The sequence below is a fragment of the Nycticebus coucang genome, chromosome 24 (assembly GCF_027406575.1).
Source record: "Nycticebus coucang isolate mNycCou1 chromosome 24, mNycCou1.pri, whole genome shotgun sequence".
NCBI classification, from domain to species: Eukaryota; Metazoa; Chordata; class Mammalia; order Primates; family Lorisidae; genus Nycticebus; species Nycticebus coucang.
This window is the reverse complement of record NC_069803.1, coordinates 19,774,275-19,788,350: the sequence shown is the minus strand read 5'-3', so window position 1 is coordinate 19,788,350 and position 14,076 is coordinate 19,774,275. Positions and strand designations below refer to the sequence as shown.

The window sequence follows — 14,076 nt, the reverse complement described above, 5'->3', positions numbered from 1 at the left end:
ATTTTTGATACTGTGTGTGAAAGTGTCTTGCACATTTTAAGTAGGAAGTAAAACATCAGCTGGTTTCGTTCGCTAATTCTCCACTAGGTGAAGTTCAGTCAGGGTTAGCCCCACATCTCGTGTGCCTTATATAAGAGGCCCCTGGAAGGCAAATAGATTCGTCTGCGCCCAGCATAATGCCTCCCTAGCCTCTAGAATGTGCTCGGAAATGTTAATTACGTGATGAATTATACATATTAATTATGCTTCAGAATTCCCTTTCAGTAAGATAAGGGTTTTTAAATTAATTTCCTGGTGTTCATTATGAGTCTGTGCTAGTATGTTTGTTCGCGGGTAGGTATTTTTGCCCTTGCTGACTGGGTTTCCAAGTGCATCGCAACACAAGGTGAAGATCATTGTCAAGAGTATAGATTTTGGCTTTATTTACATGTTGGCTAGATCACAGAAATACATATGACGATGGAAGTGAAACAACACAAACCAAATCCAAACATGCTTTATTATCCGGAATGAAACCTACAGAGATGGACGTGGGTAAGTTTGCTTGTGAATTTATGCCCTTTAATGCAGTGCCCTTGAACCATGGGTACATGAAAGCCGTCCAGTGTGCACGAGGATACTGGTGATTTAAAGGGAATTGAGTTTCCAGAAGTTCATCTTCAGAATGTAGTTCTCCCTAAAATAGATCTACCTGTGAATTCTCTTGTGGTCAAGGCATCAGACTGTTCATCCTTTTTCACTCGTGGTGGACAATTGCCTTTTGTCACTTAAGAAAAAGCATAACTCTCACCCATCACCTTATTCAGTACGTTGCACAGATATGTGTATAAAGACCTCCGGGGTTGGAGCAGACATACAAAATGTCAGCTCCAAATATTGGTCTTGGAGAAATTTCCTTTAGTGACGAATAATGTGGTTTTTCAATATTATTTGAAGGCTTAGAGAGAATAATTAAAATTGAAGACTATTGCAGGGTATTTAAGTTCTTCTAACCATTTTGCATTCATCTGATAACTAATGGTATCATTATTTTTTAACCACTGTCTTTTTCAAATATGCTTTCTCTCTGATAGCACTGCCAGAATGGTGCATATTTAATTCTGAGCTTAAAAGTCTGCTCGAACTCAATATCTGCATGAGCTGGCATTGCATTTGGAAAAAGTAGTCATGGTATTGACAAGGTCACAATTCTTTCTGAGTACAAATTCCACTGTGGTCACTGTCCGTTTCAGTGAAAGTGGAAGCTCCGTTATCCTCCACACTTTCCACAGAGCAAAAAGGACCACAGAGCAAAAGGACCACAGAGCAAAAAGTTAAATGGAGTTTAGAGATGATTGAACTAAAATGCACGAATTCCACCAACTGTACCAAATGGGCCGGGGAGAGACTCTGGTTACACAATGCCTGGTAATGTGGAAAAACTTTAGAGAGCCATGTGTGGGCAGGCAATGACGATACTAAGCCTTGAATAAAATTGCACTTTATCATCCCTGAGAAGCAATCAGAAGTGAGGAACAAAGACTCAAAAGTAAATTTAGACTTAATTTACTAAAAGAAAATTTAGAAAATACCCTTATCTCTGTAATTTGAGTGATTTACTTTGCTTTCTCATTCTTAAAAATGGTGATCCTCAAATTTGAAGAATTATTCTGTCCTGTTTCTTGTCACTAGAGGCATATGATTGTTATCTAGCTCCCTATCCTGCAGATATTTCAGTTATAAGAAAAGATCAGTAAATTCCCAAAGCAGTGATTTTTAACCAAGTCTTCGCATCAGGGTCACGTTTGGAGCCTTTGGAAATCTTCCTGCACCATTTCCTCATCTAGGGAGCTTATCCGGTAGACCTAGGATAAGATGCAATAAGCAAAATTATTTTAAAATTCCTTGGCTGACTGGTGTGTGCCTTCAGATCCTTAGATGAGACCGTTATGGTAAAAGACTATTTTGCATAGGTACTGATCTTGGAAATATTTCTGAAAATCAGCTTGTGGGTACATGATTGTTCTTCACTTGGAAATTTGCCTTCCACTTATATGGTGGATATGTGTAAGCTTCCCAGGGCTGCTGTAACTAACTTGGTGTCTTAAACACCAAGGGCCCTTGGGTCGTTTCCACATCTTTGGAGACACATCTGTGTCTTAAAACAACAGAAATGTATTCTCCCACAATTGGGGGGAAAGAAGTCTGAAATCAAGGTATCCACAGGGCTGCATACCCTTGGGTGCATCTACGGGACACTGGGTCTGCCCAGTGGTTGCCACTGGTCCCTGGTGTTTGTCCTTCCAGCCTTCAGTGGTTGCCACTGGTCCCTGGTGTTTGTCCTTATTACCCCAATCTCCCCAATTACCCCTTGTTCCTCCCTCATGTTGCCTTCCCTTCTTCTGTCTTTCTTAAATCTCCCTTTACCTTCTTTTCTAATGACACTTGTGAGTCCATTTAGAGCCCGGACAGGTACTCTTCCCATCTCAAGTTCTTTAACATATTCATATCTTTGAAGCTTTTTGCCATACAAAGTAACATTCAGAGTTTCTAGAAATTCAGAACTGGACATCTTTTAGGGATCCCTTAATCAGCCTTCATAGCAGCAAAAATACTGCCCTCTTGGGGCTCGGCCATAGAGGCGAGTTATTTTCCTGAGCTGTAGACTACACCTGCCATTTTTAGCCATTCTCATGGCAGATAGCCATTAGCCATTCTCCTTTGGTCAGAAGTGAGCTGCCTGCGAGTGTGGGATCCGTGTAGCAAGCCCATCGCCCTCAGCGACAGAGGCACTTCAAGCATGTGTCCTAGCAACAGTGGCTCTTGTTTAATCTCATCTTTTAAGAATAGAATGTTACAGTGATCAGGGTTATTTGAATATGTTCTGAAATAGGCAAACACCTTGTTAACCCTTCATGTAGACCATGATTTGGGCCAGACATAACCATTGCTGTAAGGTTTGATCTCAGAAAGGAAGAATATAGTTAGGTGATAGTAAGCATGGAGAGCAATGATGTTTCTGAGTTAAAGTTTGTGAAGAACACCTCGAGACCTTGAGAGAGGTTAATGAACGTGAGGCTTCATTTTCCTCATCTATGTAAGGAAGCATTGGTTCTATCATCTCTTAGTCCCTGTTCAGCTCAGAAATTCCATTTTGTTTCTTCCCTTACCATCAGAAAGGAGAAAAGAATAGGTACAAGGGCAGGTGCATTGTAGAGAAGATGGCAAGAAATTACAGAGGCTGGTGAATGAAGGCCCTGCTCAAGTTTGAGATAATGAATGCTCAGTGGCATTAATTTGTGCTGCTGTCTACTTTTCTCTGGTAGTCCTAACTCAGTCACATATGCATGGGGGAGGCTGTAAAGCTAAGGAGCACTGTGCTGGTGGCTATATCAGCACTCCCCCTGATTAACAGCTACCCCAGCCTACCCCCAACTTCAAGGATGGGCTGAGTCATAGACCATATCTCCAAAGATGTGGAAAAATACCCAAGGGTCCTTCAACACAGGAGTGGGTTAATAAAATGTGGTACATGTATACCATGAAATACTATTCAGCCACAAAAAAAAAGATGGCGACTTTGTATCTTTTGTATTTACCTGTTTGGATTTGGAGAACCTTCTCCTGAGTAAACTATCTCAAGAGTGGAAAACATCCCATGTACACAATGCTATGTTGAAACTAGCAGATCAACAACTACAGGCCCATATGAGAGAAAAACACAATTAAATTAAGAAGGGGGTTGCGGGTTTGGTAAGTTCCCATCTAATGGGTACAATGTAGGGGTATGTATGTGGCTCACTTCCTGGATGAAAGGCTCAAGTGCAATTCAGACTTCACCTTACAAGTGTGAACAATGCAACCTAATTATATGTACCCTCATATTAATCCAAAATTTAAAATAAAATAATAAAAGTAATAAAGTCATAGTACATCGTCTTCCAGCCACATGAGTCCATCCATGGGGAGGAGGGGTAAACTAAACCACACCAGTGAGAATCTTTACCTGGATCTTTTTCTACTGGAGCTGGAAGAAAGAACTATTTTCTTATTGAGAGACAAAAGGGGTGTGAAAAAAGCTGTTCACACCCTTTGTCTCTCAATAAGAGAAAAATAGTTCTTTGCTTCTTATGGATGTGTTTCTTGTAGAGAAAGGACTAAGGAGTGTTTTGTGTGGAAAGAGAAGGGGAGAGTAAAATTCCTGCATCCCCGAGGCCAGCCCCATGACTACCTTTTCATGATCTAACTGCATTAACCATGAAGTTCCCCTTTTGCTTAAGGTAGTGAGAGTTGAGTTATTTGAGATTTGAAACTAAAAGAAATCTTACCTAACACAAGATAAGATTGGTCAAGAGTTGCATAATGTCTACTTTCAGGTACAACAGAACAACAGTGGAGCAAAAAAGTTGAAGGTATCAACAAGACTGGTTAAAGTGATGGAGAGTGGTGTCTCCGCTGACTATTGGGCTAGAGATAAAGAGGAGTCAAGGGAATTCAGTTCTTAACTGGGCTAGGGAGAGAAAAGGATAGGAGACTGTGACAAGGGTATGTAAGTGTTGGATGCACTTGCAAAACATCTTTTTATTAAGAAAATAATGGATCACCATAAAGCACTACAAAGAATCAGAAAAATTCCTTTGTAATCATTCAGTTGAAAAGAATAGGGATGACGTGTACCTTTTCGATTTGGCGAAACCTATTTTTTATCATACACACAAGGAGAGGACTTGACCTACAATACGCCAAGTCTGTGGAATTTGACAAGGTATTTTTATGATAGATTTTCATCATGTGATATCTGGCTGATGGAGTAGGAAGAATTTTTAAATATAAAACTCCATTTCTCTTTGAGCAAAATATTCTTAAGGTCAAACATTTGAAAAAATTATTTTAGGGCAAAATTGAATGTATTAGAAAAATTTTAGATATTGAGATATCATTTTCACCTGTATACCTTTATGAACAGATTTTTTTATCTTGGCTACACCGTGCCTTACTTAGGGTAATATTAAGTATGATAGTAAGGATATAAATTACCTTTATAATCATCTGTCTCTTTTCAATCTCAGTTTCTTGGTCCTCTATTACTTGTGGGTTCAGAATGGCTCATACATGTAATAGATTGCACTTAAAAGTCATTTAGCAAAAGCCCCTGAGATTTGAGTTAGATTTCTTTTTTAGTTGCACTTCCCTAGCTGTTCGGCTTCACGAGACGTCAGCTATATCTTCAGTGATAGTTCTGCAGTAAATTCAAGTTCTTCAAAAAGAATATCCAATTTATAACGTGAACTTTGTGCCTTGGTGTGTCCTGTATTTTAAGTTGATGTTGTATCATTGTTGTGTTTGAGGACACCTACTTTACCTTGTAATGGAGTGTGATTAACTTTTGTTCTACCGTATTATTCAGTAGTTAAATTGACTAATTATAGTCACCCTGGCTTAAGGGTAGACATTTTGAATCTTACATAATATAAAATCTGCAGCCTAAACACATTGGTACTGAATTTGGAAGGGTACTCCTGAAAAGCGAGTACGCTTTTACTGTTGGTGTGCAGTATTTGCTTACATGCATGTCAGCCCCTGGATGAGACGTAGTAAAAGACTGAAGATAGGAATGTGAGCAGTTCTCCCTGTGTTCTGCTGTGCTGCTTGGACAAGTTTGAAAGATCAGGGTTGGTTGGCATCTGATTCCCCTTTTTTCCATTTCAAAGTAAAGTAAGTCTTTACTAAGCCTTCAAGCTCCTTTGAAGGAAAATGTTCCCATGTCGTCATAAGGTTATTACACGTATAGTTATTCTTTTCTTCAAGATAATTTGCTGTTGCAATTTCGTATCTTAGAAATACATTTGTGTTTTCTTTAATACCTTATTCAAAATGTAAAAGTAAGGCCAGGTGTAGTGGTGTGAGCCTATAGGCCCAGCTACTCAGGGCCCTGATGCAGGAAGATTGCTTGAGTCCAGATCAGACACGGTGAATAACTACTGCCCTCCAGCCTGGGCAACATAGCAAGACCCTGCTTCTAAAAGAGTTAGGGAGTTGCGGGCGGCACCTGTGGCTCAGTGAGTAGGGCGCCAGCCCCATACACCAAGGATGGTGGGTTTGAACCCAGCCCCAGCCAAACTGCAACAACAACAACAAAAAAAAAAAAAGTTAGGGAGTTGGTCTTATACTGACTAGACTGTATCATAATTTTTTTCTTTTTTTATTTAAAAAAAAAAGTATCAATGAGGATGTGGAGAAAAGGGAACTTTTACACAGTGTTGGGGTTGGAATGTAAATTAATAAAACTATTATGGAAAACAGTATAGAGGTTCTTGAAAAAAATGAAAAGCAGAGCTATCATAAGATCCAGGAATGCCACTTCTGTGGATATATCCAAGGAAATCACTATCTTGAAGAGATGAACTCTCATGTTCACCATTGCTTTATTCAATTCACAGTTGTCAAGATCGAAAACAACATATCTGTGGATGATGAAAGGATAAAGAAAATGTAGTGTGTGTCCATATGTGTATGGTGTATATCGATACATGATGGGATATTACTCAGCCTTAAAAACGAAGGAAATCCTGCTGTTTGTAATGACATGGATGAACCTAGAGGATATTATGCTAAATGAAGTGAGCTAGACACAGAAAGACAGATACTTCATGATAATAATTACAGTCCATGTTAAATTTAAAAATGTGAACTCCTGGAAAGAGAGAGTGGAATGGTGGATGACAGGGGCTGGAGAGTGGGTGAAATGGGAAAATGTAGGTTCAAAGGTGAAAACCTTAAATTGTAAGATGAATAAGTTCTGGCAACCTAACTTCTGGTGATGATACTTAATAATAATGTATTTATACTTGAAATTTGAGAGGAGAACAGATATTAAGTATTCTAACCATACACACATACGCAAAAAGAAAAGATAACTGTCTTAGTCTATTATATGCTACTATACCAAAATTCCTTGACTTGGTAATTTATAAAAAAGAGAAACATGTCTTCACAGTTCTGGAGATTGGGAAGTCCAAGGTCAAGGTGCTTGCATCTAGTGAAGGCCTTCTTGTTGGGTCATCCCATGGCGGAAGGCCTGAATCGTAATTGTTAACAACACGCTAAAGCTTTCTGTCACCTCCACTGCCACACATACACACCTGTATGATCCTCACTTAAATGTAAAGCAGAACAACAATGTTAGAACAATAAAAGCTGCTTAAATCATTGGTATAGAAACTCTAAAACTATTCTAAGATGCTTTTCCATATCTGCCTTTAGTCTTCCTACCGTGTCTATTACTCATTAACTTGCCATGGAAAGTTCTATTTATTCCATTAACGAGAAAAGTTATGAGTACTCCAAGGTCCAAATTAGTGAAGCTACATGACCATTTTTGAATAAAAAATACAGTGTTCTGTCTAATCACATCCTACCATTTTTCTGTGGTGAAACATAATCCAGTGCTGTGTCTTATTTATTAAAGACATTTTTTACTTTGTGGCAGTCTTTCTCTTCTTTTTTCCATAAAACACTGCTTGCCGGTGCTCATTTGTCCCACCTGTCTAGTCCTCACCTTTCCAGAGCCCACAAGGTGGGCACAGAGCCCACAAGACTGACAGGGGACTCGGGGCACATCCTCTCATGGCCAGGTTATGAAGGAGTTGCTTAATCATTTGCTGAATTGAAAATGTGGAAAGAATGAAAAGAATAATTCAATCTTATTTTCTCTCTTTACAGGCTCTGTACAACTCAATCAAGAATGAGAAGCTTGAATGGGCCGTGTAAGTATGCTGGATGTCAGCCATTTAATAATGAACTACTCACTTTTTTCCTACAGTCTTTCTTTATGCCTTGGATGTGATCTTAGAGAAGGATTAAATATGTATGCATTGCCAGTTCTCATTTTATACCAAGTGCCTTATCTACTTGTATAAAATCTACGTAAACCATGAGTATCCTATGTATTTTTCTTGATACTCAGCATGCCTTGTTTTGCTTTTGGAGAGGATTTTATACTGGTTGCTGGGCTTGCAGGCAATTAATTCTCTTTTTAATGTATCTTTTAAAAGTAACATTCTAAAAGGAAATGTGCTGATAAATTTCAAATCTTCCAAAATCCAATACCAATGACCTTGGTACCATCCACTTGTCTTAATTGTCTCCTTATCATCATAGATCATGGTTTTCCAGTTCTTTTTCCTGTGATATTGATCATACCAGGACATCGATAGATATTAAACACACACATACAAAGTTCTGTGACTAGAGAGGCTTGAGAAATTATGTATTAAATAAAGCTAAAATTATTTTTTTAACTGCAGAGCTTCTGGGAGCTTGTAGGGTAGAATGCCCATGTACATTCTCAAATTCTAAGGGAGGAATAGAGTTTGCCATATTGCCTACATCTATTTGACACTAAAATGAAGTGTTTCAAGTTACATACTTTTAGACTATGTAGACCAGCAATACCACACTTGTTAAATTTTTATTAATATGGTGGTTAAAAATTAATTTTTAAAAAAATATTAGGGAAGAATCTTTATTAAATTTTTAATCAAGTTATCAAGAAATTGAGTTAAAGTGGTTTTATAATTAAAACTATATGTAATTATATTTTTTATTTTTATCAATATTAAGCATTCATATATTTTTTGAAACATGTAACCTATCATTGCATTCTGCAAAGAACTCAGGTTTATAGAATCACAACTTGGGAGATAAATCTTGTTCTTTCATATGTAGATTGGGGAACATGGTTTAGCAATTGACTACATCTCACATATAATGTGTTGAGATGAATAAAATATCAGCACTTCTTGAATTGTTTTCATTAACTACAGGGTCATAGGGTGCTGTTTTAAGTTACAAAGTCAAAGTTTAAGTTAGACTTTAATATTTGCATGCATATGTAATGGTTTATAGATCTGTGTATATATACGATGAGACTCACTTAGAGACATTTAAATCCTGTATGAAGGGATTATTAAGAATTCATGATTTAGGGCAGCGCCTGTGGCTCAAAGGAGTAGGGCACCTTATGCCAGAGGTGGCAGGTTCAAACCCAGCCCCGGCCAAAACCTGAAAAGGAAAAAAAAAAAAGGCAGATCAAGAATTCATGATTTAAAATCCAAGGTGATAATTCTTCATTGGCGATATCATGAATAAAAGTAGTTTCCATAGAAAAAAATTGCGAATGATTACTCAGAATCTCACTGAAATACCCTGACCTATGCAGAATATGTACTCTAGAGAAAATTAGTAAAAATGAAATAATTATATTCATATAGGGGGAGAGAATATTTTGAAGATTCCTTAATGAAATTATTTTACAAAGGAAATAAATATACTCTTGAGGACCTGTTTTATAAATCTAGGAATTTTTATTATGCTGAATTTGTTACAGTAGACTTTATTTATATTTATGTGTAGTTGGAATTTGATACCCAAAGGTGTAGGAATGGAAATTTACCCAGGAACTGGATTCTTCTGCGGCCTCCTTGTGGTCAGCAGTCCATCTTGTTTAGGACTCTTGATTTCAGAGTTAGATAGGTTTTGGTTTCATTTGCTACCTGAGTCACTGGGCAAGTTAACCTCTGCCTCAGTTTCCTCTTTAGTGAAATGGAGCAATTATTGAGCCTCTAATAACCCCAGGATGACACCATGAAATGTTTTATTAATGAAACACTAAACGTAAGTTACTCTTTAATTGATGCCTAATGCTGTAGATTTTAAAGCCCTGACTTATTTTTTCTTTTTATCTCCCATTTTTCTTATACATATGCCTAAACATATATTTTACATTCTTATACTTAATCAAGAATTAGAATAGGGTTCTATAGTAGTTTGTCATATAATTAACTTTCTTCACCTATAAAATGAAGGAGTGGGATGAAATGATCACAAATACCCTTTCCAGTTCTAATATTCTGTAAATTCCTGAATTTTACTGTTTATCAGTGTTAAACCAATTTCTTATGGAAAGAGTGCTGTTATATCTAATAAATTTAAAACAAAAAGAATTTATGGGTCAAATGGCTCTTAGGATAAATTCTAGTTTAAACAAAGTTGAACAGATTTCTCTGTTACTGGCTTGTTCATTTGTTAATAATCCAATGTACATTCTTAATTTCTCCAAGAGAGTAAAGGCCCAACTGTTTAGATCACAGAGTCTTATTTTGATCATAATACACCTTTTAACATCTGTAAAAACTAGTGTTTTTTAGAAAACACAGATGTGTATCAATGTAGGTGATCCTTTAGCTCAGAAGCTAAGCTTTTTCCTTGATAAACATCGTGCATGGGTGTAATTATTTATAAGACCCTGTTCTCCCAATTCCCCTCCATTTCCTCCATTATGTAGCTGCCTCCCTACAATCAGCATTTAGAATTGTCTTCTCTCAGTATTACCTTTCTCAGCAGTCTCGTTCATTCTTGAAACTTCATCTGCTGTCAATGTAAAAATTCTCCCTGGATATGTGTGCAGCTCTGTCCTCTTCCCCAAGTTTTGATTCATTGTTGGCCTTTTCCTGCAGGATATTTCTCGTGGCGCTGTCTCTTGTCTTTGTTGTGTGTTCTCCATTTCTGTTAATGATAGCAGCATTTTCCCCGACTTACCTAGATTCTAGCCTCTGCCTCATTGTTGACTCCTGCCACGCCTCCACCTTACTGCAGAAGAGGCTCTAGCATTGCCTTTCCTCTCTGCTCCTGCTGCTACCATTAATGCTCCCTGCCTCCGACATTCCTGGTCTTTACCTAACAAGAGCCTCCATCTCCTTTTTTCTCTACTTTAACCTCTATGAAGCTCCCCCATGCTGTACAACTTGAGGGTTTTTTTACTGGTGCATTCTCAAGTAATCCATTTTATTCCCCATTACTATCTTCACACAGCCCCTTGTCACCGAGGTTGCCCCTAGTGTATTCCCCAGGCTTATCCCATGCCTTCCTGCTTTTGTTGCCTGTGTTGAAGTTGATCTCTGCTTAGAACCTACATCTCCACAACTGTTTTGTGTTCAAAGCCTTCCATATCCATTCCTTGAAGTCTTTAACTCTTCAGAAATAATCTCAGCCCTTAAGCATCAATTTGACTTTATCTGGTGACACCATCAGTTTCTGTTTCCCACCATAGTTCTTTGGAATAAGGTGCGTTAGTCCCTCATCTCCTCCTCCTCTGCTGATCATAGTGCTTACATATAATGAAGACTTCATAAAAGGCTCCAGAAAGAATGTGACTGATGATGCAGGGAACTGCATTTCTTAAAACATAAGCATACAATGGTGGAGTTTAGAAAATGGTTACAGGAAAGACAAGGCTGCTACAAAATTTGTAGGATACTGTGTATACAGTAGTTGCATGGGAAGTATCTTGAGGATTTTCAAACGTTAGAGGAAATCAATGATAGAATCATGGAATGTTAAACTGGGGGGATCTTAGAAGTTTAGTGCATTGGTTTTCTAATCAGGCTCCATAGAGCCTCAGGAATCCAGAGAGATGTCCCGGGGCCTCCCTGGTGGTGTGAGTGAGGGGAGAAGGGGGAGTTGATGGAGACCCAGTTCTGCATCCCACAAGTATCATGCCTGTTTCAATGGACCAAAGCAACTCCACTTTTATCCTTTTTGAATATATATTTAGAATCCTATTTAATATTTCTTTTTTTAAGGTATCTGTATTTTTAAAAAATTTAGTCCAATGCTCTTTCATATACGAGGCAGATGAAGTCAAGAAGCGGTCATCAGCAGTCACAGTGCGCAACTATCAGTAGAATAATGGCAAGGCCACGATTTGTTTCTCCAGGTGATCGGCTGCCCATGGCAGGACAGTGCTGTCTGGGTTCTCCATGGCCACACAGCCTTATAAAGTCTTTGGAAAGCAGGGATCATGTCTGAACATGTCTGGGCCAGCCTTTAAAATAGTGCACATTAAGAGTTTTATATCTATTTGTTGATCTCATTCAATGCTCATAGATTGACTAGTGTTTTTCCTCTAAGCATATTAGGCAGCACGGGTCATTTGTTCATTTATTTGGGTGCTTAAGCAGTAGCTTCTGTGCTGGGCCCAGTGCTATGCTCTAAGTACAGAGGTAAGACCCTTCTTTTCAGGTTCCTTTGCTCAGTTGTTTAAATCTGTAAGGCATGTTGCTTGGCCTTAAGAAAATTTACAACCTAAGTGGTAAAATAAGGAGTAATCACTCACTCTGATTGGGATGGGGTAGAATGAAGTATGTTAAGTTAAATACAGAGTTTCTAACTTGTGTTAGAGTTGCTCAAAATTCACCTGCGTGAAGATCTTCAGAGAATAAAATAGTTAACAAAAAATGAGGAAATAAGTGCAATTTTATTCTTGGGGAAAATTAATGACCTTCTCTTCCTACCTTTCAACCTCCATGTTCATCATTATTATTGCACAACAGTATTTAGGAATTATAAGAAATCTCCCTTATCCTGGGTATAAGGTTTGAATGTTTGGCCCCTCCAAATCTCACATTGAAATTCTATCCCCAGTGTTAAATGGGGAGGGCCTGGTGGGAGGTGTCTGGGTCATGGGGGTGGATCCCTTGTGAATGGGTTGGTGCCCTATCTGAAATAATGAGGTCTAACTCCATTAGTTCACTTGAGAGCTGGTGGTTTTAAAGAGCCTGGCACCACCTCTTCCCTCCCTCTTTTTGCTGCTTCCCTCCATGTCACGCACCTGCTCCGCCTCTGCCTTCTGCCTTAATTGGAAGGGCCCTGGAGCCCTCAGCAGACGTAGTGCCCGCGTGATGTCTCTTCACTTGTCTGTAGAAGCATGAGCCAAATAAACCTCTTTTCTTTAAAAATCACCCAGCCTGGGTATTTTCTTTATAGCCATGCAAACCAAACTAACACATCTGGTCTCAAAAAATATTAAACATTTATATTTCCAGCCTCAAGTTTAATTAAGACACAATAAAAGTAGTTGTGAATAATGAGCTGCTGATTTATTTCCTCTGTTCTCCTGTTTCTCAGTATTCAGGTTACAACTGCGTTGGCTTTGCTTACCATTTTGCACATTTGTTCTTTTTATCTCTCAATAAGCTTTTCACAACCTTGCATCATGGAATAATCTTTGCTATTTTATATTGCCCTATGACTCATAACCATAGCAGTTGAAAACCTTTGTTATCTTTGCTAGTAAATTAAACTGTTGCCTGCGTGCCTTCACATATTAAATTGTTCTGGCTGATAAGGTGGGGTGGTGGCACAAGGGGATCTTTCTGTCCTTCTGGTCATGTGTGATGATAGCCCTGAGCTTCAAAAAGTATGGTTTTTAAATGCGGATAGTTTGTTATTTGGCTTTTCTTTATCATTTCTTTGTGTGGGCTTTTAATCCTGCCTGGTCTTTTCAGGAGGTCAATACTGCTTGTTTGTTGGCTGATGGGCCAAAATTTTCCAAAGATTTCCTCCCACTGTTTTGCCGTGATGTTTAGCACTGCCTGTGAGTGTGCATGCGTAAGTACATGTCTGTGGGGGTCATTGGGAAAGCAGAGGCAATGAGTAACTATTACTTGCTCTTTTATGTGGGCACTTTAATTCTTTATCCAATCCAAGGGTCTGAATCTGAACTTGGTCACTACTTCAAAGTCTCTTTGCTACGTGACCTCTAAAAACATCTCTTTTTCCAAGACAAGAATCCTTCTAAGACCTCTTTTACTTTCATTATTTGATTCCTTTTTCATATATTACTTTACTCAGTATTGATTCTAATTTCACTTTAGGTAATAATACATATTAATTAAAATGTAATGTCAGTTATTGCCCTGGACAAAATAGTTTTATTTTAACTAGAGGGTTTGCCTGTTGATTTGGACTGATTTAGTTGTACCACCTTCCACTTTTTTTTTTTTTGTTTGTTTGTTTGCAGCTTTTGGGGCTGGGTTTGAACCTGCCACCTCCGGCATATGGGGCCAGTGCCCTACTGCTTTGAGCCACAGGTGCTGCCCACCACCTTCCACTTTTTGAATATGATCTGTTGCCTATCATTTAAATTTTTATCATTTTTTCTTCTTGTATTTCTGTTTTTTTATTTGCCAACATTAAAATTATCCATGAATAAAAAGAGAAATTCCTGGGGCGGCGCCTGTGGCTCAGTGAGTAGGG

The 14,076-nt window shown here is 38.3% G+C and overlaps 1 protein-coding gene across 6 annotated transcripts in view; it reads left to right on the top strand.

Moving 5' to 3' along the window:
• PSD3 (pleckstrin and Sec7 domain containing 3) overlaps nucleotides 1-14,076 on the top strand; it is a 559,602-nt gene that overhangs the window by 438,791 nt on the left and 106,735 nt on the right. For all 6 annotated transcript variants that reach the window (XM_053578222.1, XM_053578223.1, XM_053578226.1 and 3 more), the window contains one exon: nucleotides 7,702-7,745. In XM_053578222.1, the coding sequence (XP_053434197.1) occupies nucleotides 7,702-7,745 (44 nt within the window). The remainder of the gene's footprint in view (nucleotides 1-7,701; nucleotides 7,746-14,076) is intronic.